This window comes from Phycodurus eques, chromosome 13, assembly GCF_024500275.1.
Source record: "Phycodurus eques isolate BA_2022a chromosome 13, UOR_Pequ_1.1, whole genome shotgun sequence".
NCBI classification, from domain to species: Eukaryota; Metazoa; Chordata; class Actinopteri; order Syngnathiformes; family Syngnathidae; genus Phycodurus; species Phycodurus eques.
In genome coordinates, this window is record NC_084537.1 from 7,229,707 (window position 1) to 7,256,279 (window position 26,573).

Genomic DNA, 26,573 nt, shown 5'->3' on the forward strand with positions numbered 1-26,573 from the left:
CAAGTAACGCTTAAAATTTGCCTGCCAAATACCCAATTGTGCAAAAGTGCCTCTAAGGAAGTACTATATTCCATAGTCTGGGGTCTCTGAGGCGAGCTCTCCTATCCCTTGGGTTGAGGTCACAGAGGTGGTTAAAAAGCTCCTCGGTGGCAAGGCTCCGGGGGTGGATGTTATTCGCCCGGACTTCCTAAAGGCTCAGGATGTTGTGGGGCTGTCTTGGTTGACATGCCTCTGCAACATCGCGTGGACATCGGGGGAAGTGCCTCTGGATTGGCAGACTGGGGTGGTGTCCCCATTTTTAAGAAGGGGGACCGGAGCGTGTGTTCCAACTACAAGGGGATCAAACTCCTCAGCCACCCTGGTAAGGGAGTGCTGGAGAGGACGGTCCGTCGGGAAGTCGAATCTCAGATTCTGGAGGAATAGTCTGGTTTTCGTCCTGCCCGTGGAACAGTGGACCAGCTCTTTCACCCTCGGCAGGGTCCTTGAGGGTGCATGGGAGTTCCCCCAACCGGTGTGCCACGTGTTTTGAGGACTTGGAGAAGGCGTTCGACAGTGTCCCTCGGGGAGTCCTGTGGTGGGTGCTTCGGGAGTATGGGGTACCGAATCCACTTATACGGGCTGTTCGGTCCCTGTACGACCAGTGTCAGAGTTTGGTCCGCATTTCTGGCAGTAAGTCGGACTCATTTCCGGTGAGGGTTGGACTCCGCCAAGGCTGCCCTTTGTCACCGATTCTGTTCATAACCTTTATGGACAGAAATTCTAGGCGCAGGCCCCACTGGAGCGGTCTTCAGTCGGAAAAGAGTGGAGTGCCCTATCCAGGTCGGGGATGAGATCCGGCCCCAGGTGGAGGAGTTCAAGTATCTTGGGGTCTTGTTCACGAGTGAGGGAAGAATGGAACGGGAGATCGACAGGCTGGGCTTCCCTCCTAAAGCTACTGTCCTGCAACCTGACCTCAGATAAGCGAAAGAAAATGGATGGATGGATATATTCCATACATGGGGGAGGGTCTAAATAGACGTTGTTTGAATGAATAAATACGCTGACAACTTAATCAAAACTTTACTCGGGTCAAGCACTAAACAAAATATAACTAGAACAATTGAAAAATATAGCTTGTACAGTATAAACCGTAGAGAGCAGTGTGAGAGCGTGTGGACTTTCAGCAAATGTTCGCAAATGGTTAATCTCATATTTGAACAAGGATGGGTATCAAGTTAAAGTCAAAGTTAACGATACCTTGGAATCTATTCTGAGTGTGGGTGCCAGATTGCCACCAAGAGCAGCAGTAAACACACAACTAAAAACAACTAGAAACGACACCACTTTAACTATTAAACCCTGTCCGTACAAAGTAAGACTATGCATTTTAATGCAGTCAAAGTGTGATACAGTAATTTTAACGATAGCAATGCATTCTGGGAAAGAGCGCATGCAAATCTTCTGGGTATTATGCAAAAATACATCCTGCCAGAAACTGCCATCTTTGTAGGGCCAGTATGGTACAATGCATGTATGGAGAGACACGTTTCTGTAAACCGTAAAAAAAAACCAAAAAGAGAACAACAGCGTTGTGATAGAACTTAATTAAACTTGTTTTTCACAGATTAGGAAGAATATATGCCTGTGAGTATTGTTATATTTCCTGTCTCTATGTGTGTTACTACGGTGATTGTGTGTGAATATTTATTATTCGGAGGTAAAGTATATCCCACACGTGAGGCTTATTTTAGCTAGACAGTCATTGAGTGTTAGCATTAAACTAGCGATCTCTAAAACGATGTATTGTATTTAAATATTCAATGTGTGTAATTATTTTTGTTGTGCATTTAGTTTGACTGTAAACTCCTAATAGGGTGTCATCAAACAGTTTAAAACGTCACACGCTTGCTGCAAGATACACAGGATGCGTTCAGGGTGAGTTTACAATGCAGGAACTTGCATACGCAACCCGCGCTGCGGCACAGTCGTTTTTCTTCGATTATAACGTTTAAGTATTATAACAAGAAACCCGGATGTTTTTTCTCCCCAAACTACAAATTTGACAATCAAAAAGAGAATTGATAAAGAATCAAATCATTAAGCAATATCGGAAATGGAATCGGAATCGTAAAAAGCTTATCAATTCCCATCTCTATATTAGACTGGAAAAACCGCGCATGTCACCTTTGGCAAAGCAAAATCCCACACCCACCAGCGGCGTCACTCCAGGCTCAGCCCTGGGCCCTACCCTGTTCACCCGCTACATGCTCCCCCGAGGAAGTGTATCTCAGGACAACCCCTACTTCTTCTGTGCACCTGCCAACATCCACTCTGACCACCTGCCTGGATGAGATGGAGGCGTGGATGAAGCTCAATTGCTTTTATGCCTGGATCAGACTACAAGACAAATTTGGTCTTTCACGATTGCACTATGTCAGACAACTGCCATAAAATCTTGCCGTAACTCTGTAAGACAGTGGCAACACTACACGACGTATTCCGATACCACCGCATCCCTTCTTTTACGATCACTGGGCTTTATCTTGCCAAACAAACACTGTCAGAGAGGCGGACCCAGAGAACGTGTCACCGGTCAACGCGACTGGGTACACTCGATACCATGGCGACGACAACAACAATGGATCGCGCCAATGTATTGCGTCGGGGGGAAAAAGACAAAATGAGGAAAAAAGTGTAGTAGTCATCACCGGTGCTAGGAAGAGGACGTTCATTCAAGGATTGCTTCAGGTATGTTCACATACTTTTAATACGATACGGCTCGCAAGCAGGCAACAAAAGGTTATTGCCTACCAAGCTAGTGCTAGCACTAACGGTTGTACGTAAACATGCTGGCGTTCTGTCGAATCATGCACTAAGTCTTCGGTAAGCATTGGTTCGTGCATGTGAATAAAATGATGACCACGACGACCAAGTATGTTGACAACGGCGAGCATGGGAGGTGATGCGCCGGTCACAATAAACAATCCTATCGGTCGAAGTCAAGGTGCGATGTCGGAGAGTTGTCGTCGATATGTCACACTACATGGAAGACATCCCCTCTATGTCCTCTCTGTAGCACTTTGAGATCTACGGCTGTAATGCGCAATACAAATAAAAATGATTCTTAGTAGTAGTAGTGTGCGAGAAAAGTAGGTCTCAATAGAAGAAGAAAAATGTCAAGGGTCACTCACAAGCCCTTGAACTTGACATAGAACTCCTCAACCTGTGCTTCTTCCTGTGACTCCAGCTAAAAGACAAGGGGGAAAAAATAATTACACAATTACCACAATATATGAATGGTGTAGAATATTGTCGGAAACTGACAAAATGAAGACAAAGTCAATGTAATTCTGCTTGACAAACACGAACTGGCTTGAGTTTTGACTTTGGTTTGCTTATGTATCATGTTAGTGAGTTACTTCCAAATAAAGTTTCATTGCCACTAGGTTCAGACAACTCTTCAATATAACTATCCAAATAAAATGCATGGAGTTAGAGCAAACACGATAAGATGCACAGAAAGATAGTTTAAGTATGAGTCAAAATACATTTCCATTCATAGTTGGTGTGTGTAAAAGAGGACAAATACTTGGGAGAAACTGCTGTTCCATTAACCATTACTTATTCAACACAAACAAGGACACACTCCACCATGCTGCTGCTGCTACTACTGTAATGCCATGAATCATCAATCACACTCACACATACAGCCTGAGGAAATTCTAGCTTGGTGTCTGGCTTTGCTCTCGTGTTGTGGTTTTGGCTGTATGCCAAGCCTAGGGTCAAATCTGAATAGAGTTGTGCGTCTGTACGTGAGTGTGGATGACAGACAGACAGACAGACAGACAGAAACAGAGAGAGAGAGAGAGAGAGAGAGAGAGAGAGAGAGAGAGAGAGAGAGAGAGCGAGAGAGAGAGAGAGCGAGCGAGCGAGCGAGCGTGTGTATTGGTAAGACAGCTGGCAAAAGCAAACTTGGCTGCTGACATGCATGCAAGTGACGGGCTTTGTTTAGAACAAGCTGTCAAATAATGCTGGGTGTAGACTCGGGCTGGAAGATTAATAAATAAAAATAAATAAATAAATCGGTGGGGGAATTGATTCAAACTGGAAATCAAAATTTTGTGGGGAGCGAAAAGTTGGATTTTAATAAAGGCCATATCATCCGGCTCTTGTGTACTCATACAGTCATTATTTTGATCAATATCCTAATCACGATTATTTATTACTATTATTCCCCATGTTAGGGAAAGCATCTCTATTTTTATTGTTAGTTTTACTGTCTTAGGGGTTTGATGCAGGACACACCGTTCAAAACGCAAACTTGTGTCAAAGTAGGGATTTACCATTGCAGTGCACAAAATATATACTGTATCTGCCAAGGTTGACTCGTGGCAATTGGACTGTTCTTGTTTGTTGAACAAACCCTTATTCAACTTCTGCGGATTACCCTGATCTGGATGACTGACAATCAACACACTTTTGAACTTGCATTAAGCCATACTTTATTTTTCTCATTAGGAAGGGTTCCCTTAACGCGCGTATGAAACCTGCGGGGTTCTGTACCTCCAACAAGGTGAAGAACCAGTACTCCAGTCAAAAAGACTAAGCCAGCCGCCACAACGATTGTTCATACTACGCATTACAGTAACATGCCGCCAACGTGCTGCGAGGGCCAACTTCAAAATATAAACCTCACATATTAATACATTGGACATCAATACCATTTTAGGCTTTTATTGTGAAGTTTGCCCCGCAGCGCGTTGTCGGCAATGCTTAGTATGAACAATCGTTCCTGGGTTGATTTATACCTTGCGACTGCAGGCTGGCCCGACCACAGTCATTGTTCATATCGTGCATTCAATGCCACTTTGGAGAAATAATTGCGCGAGGTCCAGTTTTTTTACAGTTTTGTCAGATGGCTGAACAGATTAGTTGTGTTACCTTGCGGGGCAGACAACTCTGCTGCACTCTTTACATATGACTTCTTGTTTAACGTCACATGCCTTGAATCAAAACATGTCCTGAAAACGGATGTTGATACGTTTTTGAGTCACTAGCTCCTCACCATGATGTTCCTCGTCTCCAAATTTTTGCTGTACTTGCTTCTCTAGTCATGACTCACTCTTGTAAGTCCGAGAGTGAATGAGGCTCCCACTGCAGGGTGTGCTGGGCTCCGCGACCTTGTTAATTTAGGGAGCTTAATCAAGCCTTAATCATGTGTTCGCCCCCTGGTGGTTTGGCTGACTAGGTTGAGAAAGTGCTTCAATGCAACAGTGCCCGCATTTTAAATGTAAAAAAATAAAAATCGCAGCTGATCAGGCTAATTTGTAGCAGCCAAAATTGTGATCACAATTAAAATTTGATTCATTGTGGAGCCCTAAGTCACAGAGTCAATCAGATGAATACACATGCATGTGCACACAGGAAAATAAATAAAAAAATGAAAAAACTCTCACTGCTGAGCAAGTGATAAAATGGTGGCTGATCTGCGTGTGTGTTTCATTGTTTAGACCAGCTAATAACATACAGAATACTATACTTCAGCCAGTATTTTCTGTATAATGCGTGCATCAGGCAGTACGGTACGGACTGGTTACAGTTCTGAGGACCCAGATTCAAATCTGGCCTCGCCTGTGTGGAGTTTGCATGTTCTCCGCGTGCCTGTGTGGGTTTCCTCCCACATCCCAAAAACATGCATGCATGGTAGGTTAATTGAAGACTCTAGATTCCCCGTAGGTGTGAATGTGAATGGCTGTTTAGTTATGTGCCCTGCGATTGGCTGGCGACCAGTTCAGGGTGTACCCCGCCTCTCGCCCGAAGTTAGCGGGCATAGGCTCCGGCACGCCCACGACCCTAGTGAGGACAAGTGGTACGGAAAATGGATGGATGCATCATGTGTCTAGCTCACCTGTTTCTTGCTCGTACGCACACCCATGATCTTCTCCACAACTGGCCCATCAGCTTCAGCCACATCCTAGAACCCAAAAATAATAGTTGGTATCTTAATGAAGCCTGGTACGTTTTGTTACGTACAACACGGTCTAGGAGCAGATGAGTCTTACAATGTTAGCTATCCTTCAATATTAGATTATTGTAGTTGCGCACAAACTTGTTAGAGACCCAGCTACACCCAGACTGTACCTGCAGCTGGCTTGATGACGATGGGGACTTTGGTGCAGGTGAATCGTCTCCACTGTCGTCATCTTCTGAGATTCGGAACTCCAGGTCTTCTGTATACCGCTTCCTCTTCACTTGACGGCTGGAACGGCGCTTCTGGTGTGCAGAAGAAGAGAGGTGTGAGGCCGTTGCTTCGTAACATTTTGTTAGCCATATTAACCCCTTGAATTTCATGATCTGTCGTCAGCAATTGTGACGTGAACATGGATATACTGTACAACATGGGGTACATGTGTCTGAAATCAGAGAGGAACAGACTCAGAGCTTCTCATTTACCAGACACGACAAACAAGACAGACTTGATTTTAACTATTCATAATTCTGTTACATAAGGCCCAATATGTCCATCCATCCATTTTCTTTACCGCTTATCCTCACTAGGGACACGGGCTGCTGGAGCCTATCCCAGCCATCTATGGGCGGGAGGCGCATGTCAAATTCACACTAAGGACTCACTATCAAGGTTTTTTATGTTTGATTTGTGCTGCATGAACGCTACTCTCAATGCTTTCAAGGAGTTCTGTACCTGCACACCATCCTCATCCTCCTCTTCTATAGGTGAGTGAGGCGGGGACTTCACCTCCACATCTTCACTGACTGATGACTGTCGCTTCCTCTTGGAATCCTTCTTGGCCGCAATGGCGCCATCTTCGGACTCTGCTTTCTTACTGCTAGAGTGATAGTGGGGGTCATGGGAAAAAAACAAAAACATTACACATTTCTTGGGAAAAATGATAAACAAGACAAATTACTGTTGATCTTTTGTCACTCCATGGCCCTTAACTCACAAGGCATGTATGTATGTATGCCTATGCGCGTGTGTGTGTGTGTCCCAGGGCAGTCGCTATGTTTGATTTACCCATTTAGAAATCATTAGTGTGCCTTAGGCTCTGGAACATAGGGGGTTAATATGATGAAAGACTGCAAAGGGGGTGGAGGGAGTAAGATTGAGAGATGCAAGCAGAAAGGAAGCACACAAGGGCCCAGAAAGAGCAAAAGGGAGGGGTGAGGTTGAGAGGCTCCCATGCTTCCTCTAATCTCTGGCATGGAAAGAAAGAGGAGCTGGGCGTGTGTGTGTTGTGTACGCACACTATACAGGAAGTCCAGAGGACACACGTGTACCATGCACTTTAGCACATGCACGCGCAGCACTGCACACATTCAAAATTAGATGGAGCAGAAGAGGGATCGTTCTTGACAAAAGATTATTGTAAAATAAGCCAAAAGCTAAGCTAATTAGTTTAGGTGCACATTTTTTACTTTTCCTCAACATGATTAAGAGGTGCAAAACAAAGTCGACATTTTCCCACTGTCAAGCATATTGGTATGGTTACATAAATTGGTCATGTAATCTCAGGATCTTCAGCTCTCTGCTAGGAGGTGTCACAGTTCAACTAAATAGTACCGCTTGGTTGAAGAAATAAGGCATCCCCCTAAAGCATCCTTCAATTGGAACATAAGAAAACAGTCACTTTCCAGTAATGAGGTAAGCTAAATCTAAACAATTTAGTAACTTTTAACTGATGTTGAGTGACATCTATGAAAAAACATACATGGAATCGCATAATTTTTGCCTCATGTCGAGCACTGAGGTACATCTATGGTCAAAAGCAGAACTGGATGCCGAGAGAACTGTGTGCACAGTTTCATCATCCAACATTCTGTATCTCCCAACCTGCCCTTCTGCATCACAGCATGGATGTGCAACTCCCCCTTCTCCTGCTCTGTGCCTCTCTCCACTAGTCCCTCCTGCTCACTCCCTTGCTGTCCCTGGGGCCCTTCTCCTTTCATCCTCACGCCAAGAGCAATAACCATCTCCGTGGTAACGGCTGGTCATGTGACCTGCACCTGTTCCTCTGGCTGGTCGCCACACGCTGGAGCCATCTGGCCACACACCACATGCGCACACACACGCACTTCTCTACTTGGCTGCTTCTCTACCTCCTTCACAGTCTTGCTTCCCCAACTTCCTCACTCAGTCAATCAGCCTCTGCACAGTTTACCTTCACACGCTCGCAAGCAGGCAACAAAACGTTATGTAGCCTCGCAAGCTAGTGGTACCACGAACGGTTGGACGTAAACATGCCGCTGTTCTGTCGAATCATGCTCTAAAGTTTTGGTGTGGGTGAAGTAATTTAATTACATTAAGTTCACACCCATTATTTCATATAATGTTGGCTTGACCTGACTGATTAGAATACACAATCTGTCGAGAGCAGTGATATCCAACCTTTATGGAGCCAAAGAACATATTTTACAATTGAAAAATCTCACAGCACACCAACAAACAAAAATGTCACAAAAAGTGGATACTTTAATTTCTGTATGTACTTCCGGCCATCTAATAGAAGACCATTTATCATTTGTTCTGTCTGTCACTATGCCTCACTGGCATAAATAGATGAACAAAGATACATTTATAGTAAATATATTTTTTTGAGCAATTAAGTACACAAGGATATACAGTGAATGAACAGGTCATTTAAATGGACACATTCCTCTATCTTGTGATCGTTTTTTTTCAACTCGCTGATCGGCCCCAAAAATCCTGATCGTCTAAAGCCTACCAAAAACAAAGAAAAACTGACACCAAGCATCAAGGAAATCTGGGCTTCCATAACTCCCAGGCAATCCTACGGTGCATGGAGGCAGTGATTAAAGCAAAGGGATTCCCAACCAAGGATTGATGATTAACATATCGTTTTGAAAGTACCATACTTTGGTTGATTTAACGTGACCCTAATTTCTCTAATTTTCTCCAAAAACAGAAGTAAATGGTGATTTTTTTTTCACAGTATTCAAATGTTTTGAATTCCTGATTTTGTGGGTTTTATGAGCTGGAAGCCCAATTTATGTAAAAATATACAAATACTTGAAATTGTGGGCCCTGAATCTATAATCTATGGAAGTTTGATTTTTTGAATGAAATTATGGTAGTAAATATACTTTTCCATGATATTCTAATTTTTTGGAAAGGGTCTAGAGTCAATGGGCACCTGGTGATTTGATAAGCCATACTATTGACCTATATACTGTACATTCAATCCCAGGCGAAAGAAAACAAGAACAAAGGCGACGACACACACCCTCAGTGTAAAAAGTGTGGTATTTGCATGCATGCACAGACGCACACACATGGAAGCATGCATACACACAGACACACATTGCAAGGTGCCAGAATGTGTGTCTGGGTGTGTGTACTGCAAACAAATTCACCACCCTCTACACGCATGCATTGACGCACGCACGCACGCACCCACACAGGGAAGGGCGTGGCAGCTAAGAGCTGTGTTATTTATAGATGTACTGTACTTCCTGAGTCAAGTAGACAGAGAGGCGGTGCAAGCGAACAGGACGGAGAGAGAGAAGGTCAAAGCAGAGAATTGAGCTGACTCGGCAAAGTAAACCACCTGATTCTCTCAGTTTGCAACAACAGTATAACCACACACACTTGAATCTTCCAGCATAATAGTCATGAGATTAGTATTGAGTATTGAGCCTGATCTATTACAACAAAACAATCTACAAACATAATTTGTGTAACGAGTAACTCCCAACTAGGGTGCCATGGGAGATCAACGGTTGACACGAGATATTACAAAATTTCACTTACATTTATCCTAAAATAATTCATAATTACAAATATACCTTTGTTCATTTATCTATGCCACTGATGTATAGTGAAAGGCAGAACAATTAAACGCCATTTCAATAACATGGCAGGAGGTACAATAAACCTCTCTAGACATGTTGCCATTCATACAATAGAACAAGTCATATATATATATATACACACACACACACACACACACACACACACACACACACACACACACGAAATTTTGTGGCATTTGGCTCAGTGCAGCCTATGGAGGATAAATTAAAAAAATTAACAAATCTAGTTTATATACAGCAGTAATTACAAAACAAAGATGGATTTTAAGAGCCGCAGTCATGTACAGCATAATGTGCGATGATGGATGGGAGCAGCTTTCTGCAGGGGCATTGATGTTTAGCATAGCTGGTAGTCCACCCCGACAGCACCGCTTCCCTCTCTGGTCACACCGCCTAATCGGGTCCGCTGCTCCGTAGGCCATTGGGTCTTTCCAGATTAGGCTCTCAGAAGCTTATAAACGCTCCCAAGAATGCCAGTGCTGCAAACCCAAAGTCACTGGATGATCGCAATTCCAACAAGTCCTGGTGATCTTATGGTATTTTGCTGTGGATATTGACTATTTTGGGTGTCGTAGGCAAAGAACTTTGGTCAAAATATCCATAACGGTCGCAAGTTAATACAGCCGCAGCCGGACACACTGTTGTTGTGATCATGTGGGCTCTGCATCCTGGATCTGGGCGCTGGATAGAAATGGAGCGCAGTGGACTGCTTGTATTGGAGTGCTGATATCAGACATTTTAGGCCCATTCCGATATAGTCCGATACTGGTTTTTGTTCTGATATCGGACTGTTATCAAATATTGGATAAAGACACCTCTAATAGATAACTTACTCAAGCTGTGAGTTCAAATATACCAACACAGTAAAATGTCAGTGACTGATCTGGTGCTGTGCAATATTATGATATACAGGTACCGAACATCTCAATAAATTAGAATATAGTAGAAAAGTAACTATTTCAGTACTCGTACATTATATAGATTCATTAAACACTAGGGAAAAAGTACTCGTCTCAGAAGAGGGAAACAGTGCACCATCAACAATCTGTATAGTGGGAATTGGGCGCTACTGACCTCAACCCGGAACAATGAGAGTCGGTGTGCCCAAAACTCTACCTCAATTCTACCAACACGCCTTCCCACGACAAAGCAGAGTCTGGGGGCTCTGAGGAGGGCTCTTCTATCCCCGGATTTGAGGTCACAAAGGTGGTTAAAAAGGTTGTGTAAAGTTAGCTCGTTGCCGCTCTCTTGCGTTATTCTTGCATCTCACTCTCCAGGCATGACTGACCAATTTACAGTCAACCCAAATCACAAAAAGCAACAGTTGGATTAAGTGTAGGTTGATTCGTCATGCCTGGAGAGTGGGGATGACATGCTCAAGAGGCAACTTATGTTACGCTGTTCGCGTGCAAGTTGAATAAATGAAGTCTGTGCAGTGTGCATGCGCTCCAAGAGAGTACAAGTTCGTGAGATTTTGTGTCAGACGCCCTACATTGTAAAAACAATGAAGGTAAATTTACTGCAGCAACACTACGACTACTAGAATTTTTAAATCACCCGCAAATACTTGTTTATGGTATTGCTAGAAAAGCATGGATGTAAACAACATGCCAGACGCAGACATCTTAGCAGAGAACAAAGTGGAAACGGAGCCCAAACAGTTGGTGCCAAAAAGAGAGCCATAATTCCACCGTTTTGGTTTAAGAAGGCAGACACTGAGCAGAAAACGGTAATCTGCAAAACATGCTGCAACAAGTCGGAACCACCAACTCAAACACGTCATATCTTTTCTACCATTTAATATGAACAGTACAGAGACAGCGAAAAGGTTGTGACAAAGCACTAACATTACATCAAAACCAGAGTAATGGGGGGGGGGGGGAATAATAAAACTACATTGCACTGTACTTTAGTGCATACAGTAGTTGCATGTAAGAGATCATGTCTCAAGCCTGAGTTGACCACCTTGTCTTCCCCATCTCTCAACTTGTGAGACATAAAACAAAACAAAGCTTTTTTGTTCAGTTATTCTAAGTTTTCATTTAATGTCAAAACAAGCTGATAATGTTGTGTTCCTAAAACTCAACATCTGAAACAGCTCATTTATAAGCACCTTTACTAGTTCAATGGTAGGAATGCTTGAATGTTACTAGAAACATTTATTGTATTTAGTTTGATTCTTTGAGCTTTTTGCATTCCTTTGAAAACTGGTTGCCCTACTAGATATTTAGATATTACTGGATTAGATTACTGGATATTTGTCTTAATTTATTTGTCTTTTTTTTTATTATTATCTGTTATTCATTTTATTGTTTACTGTATAAAATGTGTTTCAGAAATAAATAGAGATATTGCCATTCATTTCATGTAATTTTAAGGAAAAATACTAGGGATGTTTTCAGCACTTTTAATGATAAAGATGTAAAGGGTTACGTGATTATGATTTCCTGTCCATGACGCAAGGGATCAGTTTTTTTCTGCCGCTACTGAGTGCGCCAGTCTAAGAAGCAAACCACATCTCCCATGATCCCCCTTGCGCAGAGAGGGAGAGCGTGCTCCATTTTCTATGAATTTACGAATGAGCGTGTTGGTCCTTGGCAGGGATACGTCAGTGCGTCCGCCATATTGAATGTGTCAGTTCTGCCTGTAAACATCTCGTCCTGCCTGACGGTCCGACGCTCTCTCCTCAGTCAGAACAGCGGGAGTGCACTCATGCACTCCCAGTGTGTGGCGCTCTGAAGAACCAAACAGCACTTTATTTTACACTGATAGAAGAACTGTAAAGTCCAACTTTTTAAACTTGCAATGACTCCAGTACATGATGATCACAAAAGAATACTTCTAAAACAGGAGGATAGTAACGAGGATAAAGAAGAAGAGTTCAAGGTGGCAGTGGCACAAAAGAAGAATAAAGGGATGATGGCTGGGTGATGTTGAGCCACCATTTTAGAGTAGCAGTGAATGGCCGGCAGCCATTATTATGCTAAATTAACCTGGGAGCTGCAGTCCGCCACTCAAGATGGAGGAAAGCCTGAAAACAGATAACAGCGAGTTTACCAACACACATTCATTCACAGCATTTCCCCACCCCCACATTTCCTCTGCCCACACTGAGCCGTGGAGTGGTCAGCAGCATGGCCTTCATTATCATCAGACGCCATTTTCTGCCACAAAGAAAAAAAAAAAAAATCCCTCCCCCAATACACATACAAAAACACCTGCCCCCTCATTGCCTTGCTTGCAACCCACCCCACCCTAACGCTCCCTTCCCCTTTCTTTGCCAGCGGCCAATGCATGCAAACGCACAAACCAACCGCCCCCAGCACTGACCCTTGCCTGCAGCTTGGGCCCTCCCTCTTCCTCAGGATAAAAGGGCCCGCAAGGAACGAGAGAGAGGAGGAAAGGGGCTGAGACAGAAGGCTGAGAAATGAGAAAGAGAAAAATGGGGGCAGTCCTGACACATTCCTCTGTCCGATCAAGTTTCCACCTTCACAATGAAACAACCTCTGACTTTAATACACAAATATTCCCATCTCCGCTTTTTTCCATGTTCTCCGACCCAAGAAGTTAGCAACTGCACACATCGTGAAGAAGATACTGGGCAACAAGGGCAAGTGTCAGTGACATGAGTCAAGCTTGTATCAGCAAACAAAACAACATTCCATAAAAGACTGAGGGGGATTTAACTCATTGCAATGCTCTCCTTGGATGCTTCAGTCATGAAGAATTCACATATTGTACATGTGTACCGATAACAATCTACCCATATAAACACGCAAATATATTCACAAATGATCCACCAAAACCAAGGCAAAGCAACACAATGTTTGCCGTCTTGCCAATGGCGAACTGAAACAGAATGTGGCGATGTGAACATTGCCCACGTTAGTCACACTTGCGAATTCAAATCACCCGTGTCCAAAGTCCTGCCTGATAAAAGTTAAAGTGAGCACGTTCACGATGGCATGTGTGAATGGTGTTAGTGGTTTAGTTTTCCTCCCGCTTCATAAAATGCTTCAATCCGCTGTGCAGCCATTGCTGGCTAAGCATATTACTGTGACGTACGTACATTGGAAGTGTCGATGGTTAATGTGTCCTGCAATTCCCATTAGTTCTCGCAGCTAGCAAGCCGGCTTCATCGTCAATGCACGAGCACGAATCCCAGTTTGGTTGTCACGTCAAGTGACAGTGCCTACTTTTGAAATCCGTTCTGAAATCTGACAGCTTAATTTAGCCTACTATTTACCATCAAAGATTTTGAATATACCCTCCTGGAAGCCGTCACCTTATCGGGGTGGAGGGGTCTTTGTGTCTCAATGATCCTAGGAGCAAAGTTCGCTGCAAACCCATATGATTGCCTCATATTATTACATATACACAAATTAATTTGCAGCCAGACAAACAGGTCCTAGGTGAGGGACCAGACAAATCATGGCTCAAAGACCCCTTATGATGATGACAAACTATAGACTCAGTTTTCTCTTGCCCGGACGCGGGTCACCGCAGGTGTGGCTATACTTAACCCCCCCCCCCCCGGCTCGGCGCCTGTACGTTGGGGTTCACCCCGGTGGACGAGAGGGTAGCCTCCCTCCGCCTTCGGGTGGGGGGGGACGGGTCCTGGCTGTTGTTTGTGCCTTTGCACCAAACAGCAGTCCAGAGTACCCACTCTTTTTGGAGTCCTTGGAGGGGGTGCTGGAGAGCGCGTACGCTGGGGACGCCATCGTTCTGCTGGGGGACTTCAATGCTCACGTGGGCAATGACAGTGAGAACTGGAAGGGAGTGATTGGGAGGAACGGCCCCACCGATCAGAACCCGAACAGTGTTCCGTTATTGGACTTCTGTGCTCATCACGGATTGTCCATAACGAACACCGTGTTCAAGCAAATGCTTCAAGAACCCAATAATCGCATCCACCTTCACGGCTCGGTGGCAAAGTTTAGACTCTACAGCACATATGTCAAACTGGTGGCCCGGGGGCCACATCCGGCCAGCCGCGTCACTTTATGTGGCCCGCGAGAGTGTGCATTGACTTTGTGTTTCTTGCTAAAATACCAAAATTGCAAATCGGCTTCACTTTTAAAAATGTTGAGATATTGCAAGCATTTTTTTGTTACCTTTTAAAATAAAATGGATTCATAACTGTAGTTGAACAAAGTTTTTACTGCCTTCTGATTTCAAAAGTAATTATCCATTAATTTGTGTATATGTAATAATATGAGGCAATCATATGGGTTTGCAGCCAGAACGGCCCTCCGAGTGGAACCATAACTGCAATGTGGCCCGCGACAAAAATGAGTTTGACACCCCTGCGCTACAGGATCTCAATTAGCTCCCAATATGCTCTCCCCAATCGGGCATAATCCAGATTTCGAAATTAATAATATACCCCTTCATTTTAGTACATGGGAACAACATGGAATTGACCACCTACAACAACTATTTAACAATGTTTTTAGGACACGTGATGAACTGTTCCAAGAATTCCAAATAACAGGCGGAAACTTTCTTCAATACAATGAATTAAAAGCAGCAATTAAAAAAAAAAGAAGAAAAAAAAAAAAAAAAAAAAAAAGGAATGCCAACATTCCAGAGCACCCTCGAACTGCCGGAGTTTGTCAAGCAAATAGTGAAGCTTCTCCCGCAAAGTAAAAGAAATCTCTCAAAAGTTTATAAATTAATTTCATGTACTAAATCAATGCACTTACCAATCACCAAATGGGAAGAAGACCTTTCCATGTCCGCTGACCGTAGCTACTGGATACAGATTTGTAACAATACGTTTAGAATGACAAAAAACAAATCCACAGTTTATACAATATAAAGCGCTCCATAGAACACACTTTACTCAGGAAACTATGCCTAAAATGGGCTTCTCTCCATCTAATATATGCACGCAATGCACCAAAAATACCCCAGACACCTATTAGGAATGCACACCAATTCAATGCTTTTGGTCTTCGGTTACACAAAAACTCTTACATTTTGAATTTCAGGATTGCACTTTCCCCAAGATTGTGCATACTTGCCGACTTAAGCATAATCGACCTCCCTAATAAATACTCACAATCATTACTTGTCGCATTAGCTACCGCTAAGAAAATAATTCTATTAAACTGGAAAAACAAACAAGCTATTAACATCAATCGGTGGCAAAATCTTATCATAGAATATATTGCGTTAGAGAAAATATCAGCAGAACGAAAAAAAATCAATTACATATATACGTAGATAACTGGTCACCTTTCCTCAACATGCTAAATTTAGACTCTTGATTCCTTTGCCTGGGTAGGGTGCCATTTGACAACAACAGGACTATCTTCGTAAGTGTGAAAGTCAACTTTTGTATTTTTGTATTTTGTATTCTTTGTTGTCGAGGTTGTTGTTGTTTTAGTATTATTCTATTTATTTTTCTTTTCCAACACATTTTAGATCGGTTTGCATGGTGAGAGGACACATGCATGGAGTGGGGATCTTCTCTTGTCCGCATTTGCGGTTCCGGCGTCTGTGGGGGCGGGACTTTCTTCACTCCTTCCCGAGCTTGTGGATGGGGGGGACCACTGGGGTGACCTACCGGGGAGTTTTGGTGGTGTGATGGTGATTTGCCCATGTTTCTTGGCAGCCATGCCCCCACCCTCTCCAGATTTTAATGCACCACACCACTCGGGGGAGGCAGTGACACACGGGGTAGGGCCAATGACTACCAGTCGGGGACCTGGCAGTCATAGTAAAATATATGTAGGTGGGTTCTCACTTAGCTGCATGGCAGTGCTCCTGAGTGCCCCCGGGCTGGATGACTTCTTGGCGTTGGGGGTTTCCTCTCATGACCCGCGGCTGCTCCCTGGGTTTTCCCCCTTATCATCAGGTGCCCCTAGCCGCCCTACTTTCCAACAAACAAGGGACACTCTCACGCTCTCGGGTTGGGCAGGGACTGGCTGCATCGCAGGCCCTGCAGGTTGGGGGGGGGGGGGGGGGAAGTCTGGCTCTCGTGGGAGTGAGGCGGTGGGGGTAGGCTTGGGGGCTGGCATGTGGCCGGTTGTCAGGGCGCCTCGGTGGGGCCAACCGACCGCCCTGGGTCCCTCAGTGTGGGACACGTCCAGTCCACCGGGCGGCTCTCGGATGAACCCCTGGGTCTGATCCCACCCCTCAATTGATTGGGTGGGGTCCTCAGCCTCCGCAGTGCAGGCAGAGAAATTACAGGACACTTCTGTCAGTCTTTGTGCATGTAAAACGGTATCAATTCATTTGCACGTGTCCGCAGGCACACACCCCTGGGACTCTTTCACTGGGTGTGGGGCCACTCACTTATTGCGACAAATAACTCATGAATATGCGAATTGCTTGTGTATCCCCTCACTCATACTCTCGTCCTATAGACTTTTATAAAATTTACATAGTCAATCCCACCCCACTTCAGTTGTAGAGCCGTGTTCACGACCCTTGTCCTGCATGCTTCTTCTCCTGTCCTTGTCCTGTTCTAGTTTGTGGTGTCCTTCCCTCACAGGGTGTAGCACTACACCCCGACGCAAAACTCATATTTAATGTTTCATTGTTAGAGATAATGTAATGACTTACTTTTCTCATCCTGTTTACAATTAGTGCCTTGTCTTTGTTTCTCTCTCCCCTCAAGAAACTTTGTTCGATTCGACTCTTTTTCTCAATAAACTTCAATTATAAGAAAGAAACCACAGCGGAAGCTTAAAAACTCCACCGTGACACAGTAAAAGTGTTTCGGCATAAAAGGGATACAGATCTTCCATTCTGCTTGACCTAACAACCGAACAGGGGGAAAGAAAAAAAAAATGCAAAGTAAAATGACACCAATATCATTGTGTGGCTCATTACAACCTGCCACCACATTCCAAGGAAACACCAGTATCTAATCTGCCAAATTTTAGGTACACAAATGTGCCAATCTTTCTTTGATCTGTTCCATATTTCAAACACACAACACATGCACACCACTTATGCATACCACTGCTGGCAAAATACGTTTAATAAAACTAAAATATTTTGCCTATTGGCTGTTGTAGAAATCGTTATACAATGAACCACAACAAGAAAAAGCAAATCTGATAATGGTTTTAACCTTGTGGATCATCTATCAGGACAAAATAGGATTAGTTGAGGACTTGTTTCAGAGTCTGAGTGTCAAACTGTAATATAGATTATGAATCAAATGCATCTGTTGTTCTAAAATGAACTTCCTAGGATGGTCCCATTGACATATGGGACCGACTTTTCCTGTCTTTGTGCTTACACATTTGTGAATATTCAAATGCCAGTGATGCTGTTCCTACCTGGACTTCTTGGGCATCTTGGCCTTGGGTGTAGAGTTCTTGACTTTCTTCTCCTTGGGTTCTTTGGGAGTCTTGGGGGTCTTGGGTGTTTTCGGCATCTTGGGGGTCTTAGGCTCCTTGGCCTCAATGCCCTCTGCCTTATCCTTTGGTTTCTTTTTCCGTTTTTTCTTCTCCTCAACAGGTGGGAAACTTCCATCTCCAATTCCTGTGCCAGTACCCTGCTCAAACCCTGTTAAAGGAAATTCTGACGTGAAATGTTCCTCTCCTCCTTTTGTCATGCACTTCTTTCCTTCCTGTCTTCCATCTTCTACTTTTGTTTTCTTTTTCTTCTTCTTTTTTGGCTTAGTCTCCTGGTCACTGGGCTGCTCTGTGCAGATAGGCTGACTAGCATCACCAGTGCTGCCAGTCAGTCCATCAGGAACCATCATTGAGGCATCGGCTGATGGGTCCAACGGGGAATGCTGAAGGGCCAAGGGGGAAAAAAATGGCAATTAATATTAAGCAAGACTCATGAGTGAACATAAAATGATTACTTTATATCTTAAAATAAAAACAAAAACAAAACAGACACAAAGGGCATCAGAACCAACATGCTATGATAAAATGCATGTAACTTCACCAGAAAAAGCAAATCAAACTTGATGAAACAGGACACTAGAACGCCATCAACCAAATATCTAAACATTAAAACAAAAAACCAAACAATTTTGGTGCATTATCTTTTGTTGGAACAATGCTTCTTGGCAATGAGGTATATACCATTGGAAAGACTTGATATATTTCATAGCATGACATTTATGAGAACATTTAAATCCAAGAATTTATGCTCTTGTTCCTTGACCACTTGACCACTTGTTCTATGGCTTCTTTGAGGGTCAACATCATCTAGTTGTCAAGTCATCATATTGATGGGATATTTGGGGACAAGTTCAAATTAACATACCGGTAGCACAAAAAGTAATGAAATTTGTTTGGTTGATTAATTCTTTGTTGTAACAATGCTTCATGCATTTCAGGGATGAGCACCAGACCCAAGTATGTGGGTTGCAGACATGAAAAATTTGCCAAATCTTCTCTTACAATACCAAACACCGTAGTTTGCTTCTGCCACTGACTCTTATTATTGAAGCTTTAGAAATGGCTTTTGTAACCCTTTCCAGACTAACAGATCTTAATTACTTTATTTCTCTACTCTTGTTATTGACCATGCTACTCACCCCACTGTGAGCACGGTGTTCCGCAAGGTTTGGAATAAGTCCTAGTATCATCTCCAAACTGAAGGTCAAGTTCCATATAACAGGGATGTCAGGAAAATCCACAGTCTTGGACCGAACTCTATCCTCCAAGATAATGCTTTCCCACACAGAGCGGGGATCATCAGCGACAACTCCAGAATTTGGGTGTAAAGAGAATGGAATAGGTTGCCAGCAGTCCTGAGCTCACCCCGATTGAACACTTGTGGGATCAGCTTGGACGTGCTGTCTGTGCCAGAGGGACCCACACAACTACGTTGGCTGACAAATGCTAAGTGAAGCATGGTGATGCCATCCCACAGCAGTGTGTGACCAGGCTGGTGACCAGGCAGTTGTGGCTGCGCATGGTTCTTTCACAAACTACTGAGGCTCCTGATTATTAAATTAATAAATTGTCTCTTCAAACTTCAATCATCCAAGTCCATCTAACATGAGTCAATGTCAACGGCAAAATAAAACTATTTAGCATTGGCAGAAAAGATTCAGCAAATTTTTTAGAGTTGAAACAGACATACTTGGCTCTCTTTCTTATCTTAAAAAAAATTCTTACAAATGTGGCACCATTTAAAAGGGTAATAAACAGGCTTTCCAACGGTATAAGTTTTATTGCCAAGAAGCATTTTTACAACAATCTATTGAAGACAAATTTCCTTACTTTTTGTGCAGTGTATTTGAACTCATCCCCCAAATATCCTATCAGTACAAGATTTGACAACTTGAGTATGTTGACACTCACAGCAAGCCAGAAAAACAAGTGGTCATTCAACACTGAGGAACCAGAATATTAATTCTTGCATTTAATGTTCTCCTAAATGTTGTAGTATGAACAGGTTTGTGTTGGCACATCTCTGGTATTAGATCACAAAAACTGGTTACATTATACCTGACTGGCACTCGCACTTTTTTTTTTCCTGTGGTGTGGTTTTTGAAATAGCCAGTACAGAACTGATGATCTGTCTATCCAGTCACATGGAGTCACATGGGTACTACTTACTCCCGGGTGCTATAATCCCCCCCCACCCCCCCTTTTTTTTTCAGCACCACACCAACATTCTAACCGTTAGTAAACAAACTGGTTGACACCTCATTTTTCCTTTTTGCACACCTGCAATTTCAATCCTCTTTCCTTCTCCCTACACCATCTCCCCCTCATTGCTCCAATGTATGCTTTCTGCAAAAGGAAACTGGCTACCAGTTGTTGAGAGCTACTCCAGCTGCCTCTCTTCCACTCTCTCTTCCAATGCTCCCTCCTCCTTTCTACCTCCAGCTGCTCAGAGTCCCAGTAGCAGATGGGAAATCAGGCATCATGACACAAATAAATTATCTCCATACTTCAAAAAGTCAGTGTGAGGAAGACTGTGTGTATTTGCGAGTATGCATGTCATTCCAGCTGGAGAGATTATGCCTCAGTGTGTGTTTTATATATACAGTGTTCCCTCGCCACTTTGCGCTTCACGTTTTGCGGCTTCAGTGCTTTGCGGGTTTTTCCAAAATATTCATAAAATAAATAAATAAATTATTCAGCAAAAAAATTAAATGAAAAAAATACAGCCATATTACGGAAAGACGCGTTGTTTCATGTTGATGCACGAGAGAGAAGGTTTACCTGCATGCCCAACAAAGACATGAGTTGACTCAGAGGCTTTGGACATGCCTGTACCGTCCATGCCACGGGCACTCAGACAAGGCGCGTGATTGGTTCCCGGCGAGACATCGACCAATGAGCGCACGAGTGGATTTATCCAATGAGCTGATTGGCTGCGCATCATCGCAGCCTCACCCAGCAGCTTCCCTTGTTGTGTTTCACCAGTCTCACCCACGCTGCTGACTGTCTCGCATACTGTATCTTAATGTTGTGTCCGCGCTAACTTTTTTTGATTAATTAAGCACGTACAAAGCCGCCCAAGCGCTGTGCCCCTGCGAAAGCTTCCTCCGGGGCGCCCAAGAGGAAGAAGAAGATTATGACCATCAGCGAAAAAGTGAAACTTTTAGATATGATCAAAGAGGGCAGAAGTTATGAGTCTGTGGCACGCCATTATGGCGTGAATGAATCTACAGTGCGGTACATCAAGAATGAGGAAGCAAACATCCGCAAAACTGCTTCAATAAGGAAGCGAAACGTGTGGTAACTCCGCGTAAGAGACGGGGTTATGTCCACATACAGGGGAATTTTGAAGCAAAAGAAAAAACAAAGACAACTACCCACCATGTTGATCAATGTTAATTACTGTATAAGGTTTTATAATTCAAGATTTAAGTAAATAAGTGTACTGTTGTAATCTTTGTCTCAAATACGTAAAGTATGAATACTCTTTACGTATTTTAAACATTCCGGTACCCACATATACATACACGAAAATTCCTCGTCTCTAACACCAACTGCCCTCATGTCTTCCCTCACGACATCCATCAACCTTCTCTTTGGTCTTCCTCTCGCTCTCTTTCCTAGCAGCTCCATCCTCATCATCCTTCTACTAATATACTGACTCTCTTTCCTCTGGAAGTGTCCGAACCATCGAAGTCTGCTCTCAGTAACTTTGTCTCCAAAACATCAAACCTTGGCTGTCCCTCTGATGAGCTCATTTCTAATTTTATCCAACTTGGTCACTCCTAGAGCAAACCTCAACATCTTCATTTCCGCCACCTCCAGCTTTGCTTCCTGTTGTCTCTTCAGTGCCACTGTCTCTAATCTGTACATCATGGCTAGCCTCACCACTGTTTCATAAACTTTGCCCTTCATCCTAGCAGACTTCTGTCACATAACAGAACTTCCTCCACCCGTTCCAACCTGCTTGGACTTGTTTCTTCACTTCCTTACCACACTCACCATTGTTCTGGACGGTTGACCCCAAGTATTTCAAGTCCTCCACCCTTTCCATCTCTTCTCCCTGAGGCCTCACTCTCCCCCCACCACCCCTCTCATTCATGCACATATATTCTGTCTTACTTCGGCTAATCTTCATTCCTCTGCTTTCCAGTGCAGGCCTCCATCTTTCCAACTGTTCCTCCACCTGCTCCCTGGAGATCACAATGTCATCTGCAAACATCATGGTCCACGGAGATTCCAGTCTAACCTCATCTGTCAACCTATCCATCACCACTGCAAACAGGGAGGGGCTCAGGGCTGATCCCTGATGCAGTCGCACCTCCACCTTAAACTACTCTGTCACACCTACAGCACACCTCACCGCTGTTCTGCTGCCCTCGTACATGTCCTGTATTATTCTAACATACTTATCTGTCACTCAAGACTTCTGCATGCAGTACCAGAGTTCCTCTCTGGGTACTCTGTCATACATTTTTTCTAGACCCACAAAGACACAATGTAGCTCCTTCTGACCTCTGTACTTTTCCATCAAGATCCACAAGGCAAATAATGCATCTGTGGTACTCTTTCCAGGCATGAAACCATACTGTTGCTCACAAAAAACTCACTTCTGCCCTGAGTCTAGCCTCCACTAATCTTTCCCATAATGTCATCGTGTAGCTCATCAACTGTAGTCCTTTATAGTTCCCACAGCTCTGCACATCACCCTTGTTCTTAAAAATGGGCACCAGCACACTTTTCCTCCATTCCTCAGACATCTTCTCACCCGCTAGAACTCTGTTGAACAAGCTGGTCAAAAGCTCCACAGCCACCTCTCCAAGATGCCTCCTCTTCCCGAAAAGCCGCACAACACTCTTCCGTTCTCAGCGTCCACCACATAGTTTTCTGCTCTGCCGTCTACCTCCTTCCAGAATTTCTCTTTCACCTCTAGGTCACATCCGACCTGTGGGGCATAGCCGCTAATCGCATCATACATAAAACCCTCAATTTCAAGTTTCAGCCTCATCACACGATCTGATACTCTTTTCACCTCCAAGACATTCTAAGCCAACTCTTCTTTTAAAATAACCCCCCCCTCCATTTTTCTTCCCATCTATACCATTGTAAAATAATTTAAACCCTGCCCCTAAACTTCTAGCCTTACTGCCTTTCCACCTGATCTTCTGGACACAACATAATCAACCTTTCTCCTAAACATGATGTCAACCAACTCCCGAGCTTTTCCTGTCACAGTCCCAACATTCAAAGTCCCCATGTTCAATTCTAGGCTCTGTGCTTTCCTCTTCTCTTTCTGCAGAACAACCCACTTTGCACCTCTCCATCTTCGACCCACAGTAGCTGAATGTCCTCCGGCGCCCTGCAGGTTAACGGTGCCGGAGGGCGGACGTTGTTAACCCGGGCCACGACCGATCCGGTATGGAATTATTTGGATGAACGTTTTAAATCCCGGCTTGGGAAATATATATATATATATATATATATATATATATATATATATATATATAGACACACATACAGATAGACATATAATATAGATATACATATCTATATTATATATACATATAAAAAATGAAGTGAAAATTTGTCAGGCTAAATATGTTGAGTGTGTGAGCATTAAATTAAAAAAATGGTAAAATGCCACAGGAGTAGCTTGAGACACATACACAAGCACAACAAGGGTGTGCTTCATATGGATGGGGGGTGGGGGTGGGGGGGGGGGGGGGGAGTGCTATCACTCCCAAGTCCACCTCCATCAGGCGAATGCTAATGCACAGACGTGTCACACCAGAGCTCTGCAAGGTCACACATCACACTAAACACTGCACACAAACACATGCTGACACACGTAAATAGAGCCATCTAGACAAAATGGGGGCGAGAGAGATAACTAACGGAAAACAAAATTAGAGACGGGAACAGAGGCATTTGTTCAACAGCGCTACCATGTTGCGTGTTCAAGAAAACCACTTCAAAATAGGTTGTGACAATCTTACCATTGGGATTCATTTAATAGAAAGCTTCTTTAAAACAAATGAATCTAAATCTGCCACACAACTGGTAGAATTTTGACACAAAGATGGGTCTTAGGTTTCAACTTTCACAGAGGCAAAGTGGGCAAGATTGTGAGGAGGAAGAAGAGGGGTCGATGAGGGAAGGACAGTATCGCTCAGCTTTTTACTCTTAAGGAGAGTTTGTAATATATGAATAAATATGAAAGCCATAACTTAAACAACTGAAGACTTAGTAATGAAAATGTCACTAATTTGACGTGCTCTAAATACAAAAAAAAAAAAAACTAAAAAAAAGAGCTTTTGCGGCTGGGAGCACAAATGTGCGTGTTTATATACAGTACATATACACAGGACATATCGACTATATTGCCAAAGGTATTCGCTGGTGATGGCGAGATGAAGCTTCGTCCAGCGTTGTAACACTTCGGCCATTGGTTCGAGTAATAGTTCATTTCTTGGTGCTTCATTGCACACGAAACCACCTGTTGGCCATGTGCATAATCACAGGCAGCTGCAGCTTTACCACATACAGTATGTGCTGCATTGCATTTTTGCGTCTTTTTGGCTCTTGTGAATGACTATTACAAAACAATATTTGACGAAGTAATTTTCCAACATAAATTTTAAAATATATTACTTTTTAACGTATTCTGTGTGCTTAAAATGTTCCTCATCACTGGTATGGCAGGTTGTATAATGTTTTTCTGTCACTATGGGAAAATGGTATGAGCGTAAGAGGGCAGAGGATTTTGAAAGTGCTTATTTAGAAATAACAGTTAATCATCATTTTTGTTTTAAGTGATTCATTCAAGAGCAAAATTACATAAACTGGGGTACAGGATTTTTTTCTCTCAGTGAGGTTTTATGTGCCTTACTTTCTTGGAAGAAAAAAACAACAACTTCCCTTTCAATACAGAAATGGTGGAAAATGCAGTTTTTAAGAAATCAATAACAGTTACTTATGCGGCGCAGTGCTACTTGTGGTTCGATCTCAGGCAACCACCATACCCCAGGTTGAGAGTCGAGTGCACCAACGGCTGGGCTCTTAGACCAGGGTACCGGTTTAGCAGGCAGCAGCCCGTTTCCAAGGATTCCGAGGAGTGACGCAAGTGCTCGCTATCTCTGCTGCCCAAGCTATGTACAAACTCTATGCTTTTGGAATGGAGCCTGCATGAGAGGTTTATGTTGCTGTCAAATCTCAGGGCAAACTCTGAAGCGCTTCCCGAATCGGTCACGTGGTACAAGCCAGGCGGTGAGGCTTCAGACGTCATCACTCCCCTAAATGAAGCAAGCCTCGATACGCGCTTTGCGGACACGCCCCCTTCATTACTCGACACACGCCTCGAAGACTCGACACAACCCGTAACATCACTAGTATTCGCTCATCTGCCTTGACTCACATATAAACTGAAGTGACATCCCATTCCTAATCCATACGGTTCAATATGATGCCGGGCCCACCATTGCAGCTATAACAGATTTAAGTCTTCTGGGAAGGCTATCCACAAGGTTTAAGAGTGTGTTTACGGGAATTTTTGATCATTCGTCCAGAAGCGCATTTATTAGGTCACACACTGATATTGGAGGAGAAGGCCTGGCTCTCAGTCTCGGCTCTGATTCATCCGGGTTGAGGGCAGTCAAGTTCATCCACACCAGACTCTGTCATTCATCTCTTTATAGACCTTGCTTTGTGCACTGGTGCACAGTCATGTTGGAAGAGGAAGGGGCCAGCTCCAAACTGTTCCCACAAAGTTGGGAGCATGGAATTGTCCAAAATATCTTTGTATGGTGAAGCAGTCAGAGTTCCTTTCACTGGAACTCAGGGGGCAAGCCCAGCTCCTGAAAAACAACCCCACAGTATAATCCAACCTCCATCAAACTTACACTTGACACAACTCAGTCAGACAAGCACCGTTCTCCTGGCAACCGCCAAACCCAGACTCGTCCATCAGATTGTCAGATGGAGAAGCGTGACTCGTCACACCAGAGAACGTGTCTCCATTGCTCTAGATTCCAGTGGTAGCATGCTTTACACCACTGCATCAGACACATTGCGTTGCACTTGGTGACGTATGGCGTGGATGGAGCTGCTCAGCCATGGAAATCCATTCCATGAAGCACTCTGTTCACTCACTGTCCTTGAGCTAATCTGAAAGCCATATGAAGTCTGGAGGTCTGTAGCCACTGACTTGGCAGAAAGTTGGCAACCTCTTTGCACAAGTACCGGTACTGGTAGTTTGATGTCAAAAATAGTACAACACCAGTTTTTTTTAGTACCGGTACTTAAGAAAAAAATTATAGTAATACTATAAAAAAAAAAAACATACACAACAGGGCTCATATGGTGTCTGAA

The 26,573-nt window shown here is 43.6% G+C and overlaps 1 protein-coding gene across 5 annotated transcripts in view; it reads right to left on the reverse strand.

The window, feature by feature from the left end:
- Positions 1-26,573, reverse strand: part of chd7 (chromodomain helicase DNA binding protein 7) — a 95,482-nt gene that overhangs the window by 32,750 nt on the left and 36,159 nt on the right. For 4 of the 5 annotated variants that reach the window (XM_061694982.1, XM_061694984.1, XM_061694983.1 and 1 more), the window contains exons 4-8: positions 18,129-18,589; positions 6,683-6,827; positions 6,121-6,252; positions 5,888-5,953; positions 3,171-3,226 (exon numbers count right to left, since the gene is read on the reverse strand). In XM_061694982.1, the coding sequence (XP_061550966.1) occupies positions 3,171-3,226; positions 5,888-5,953; positions 6,121-6,252; positions 6,683-6,827; positions 18,129-18,589 (860 nt within the window). The remainder of the gene's footprint in view (positions 1-3,170; positions 3,227-5,887; positions 5,954-6,120; positions 6,253-6,682; positions 6,828-18,128; positions 18,590-26,573) is intronic. The other variant, XM_061694986.1, reaches the window with a different exon arrangement.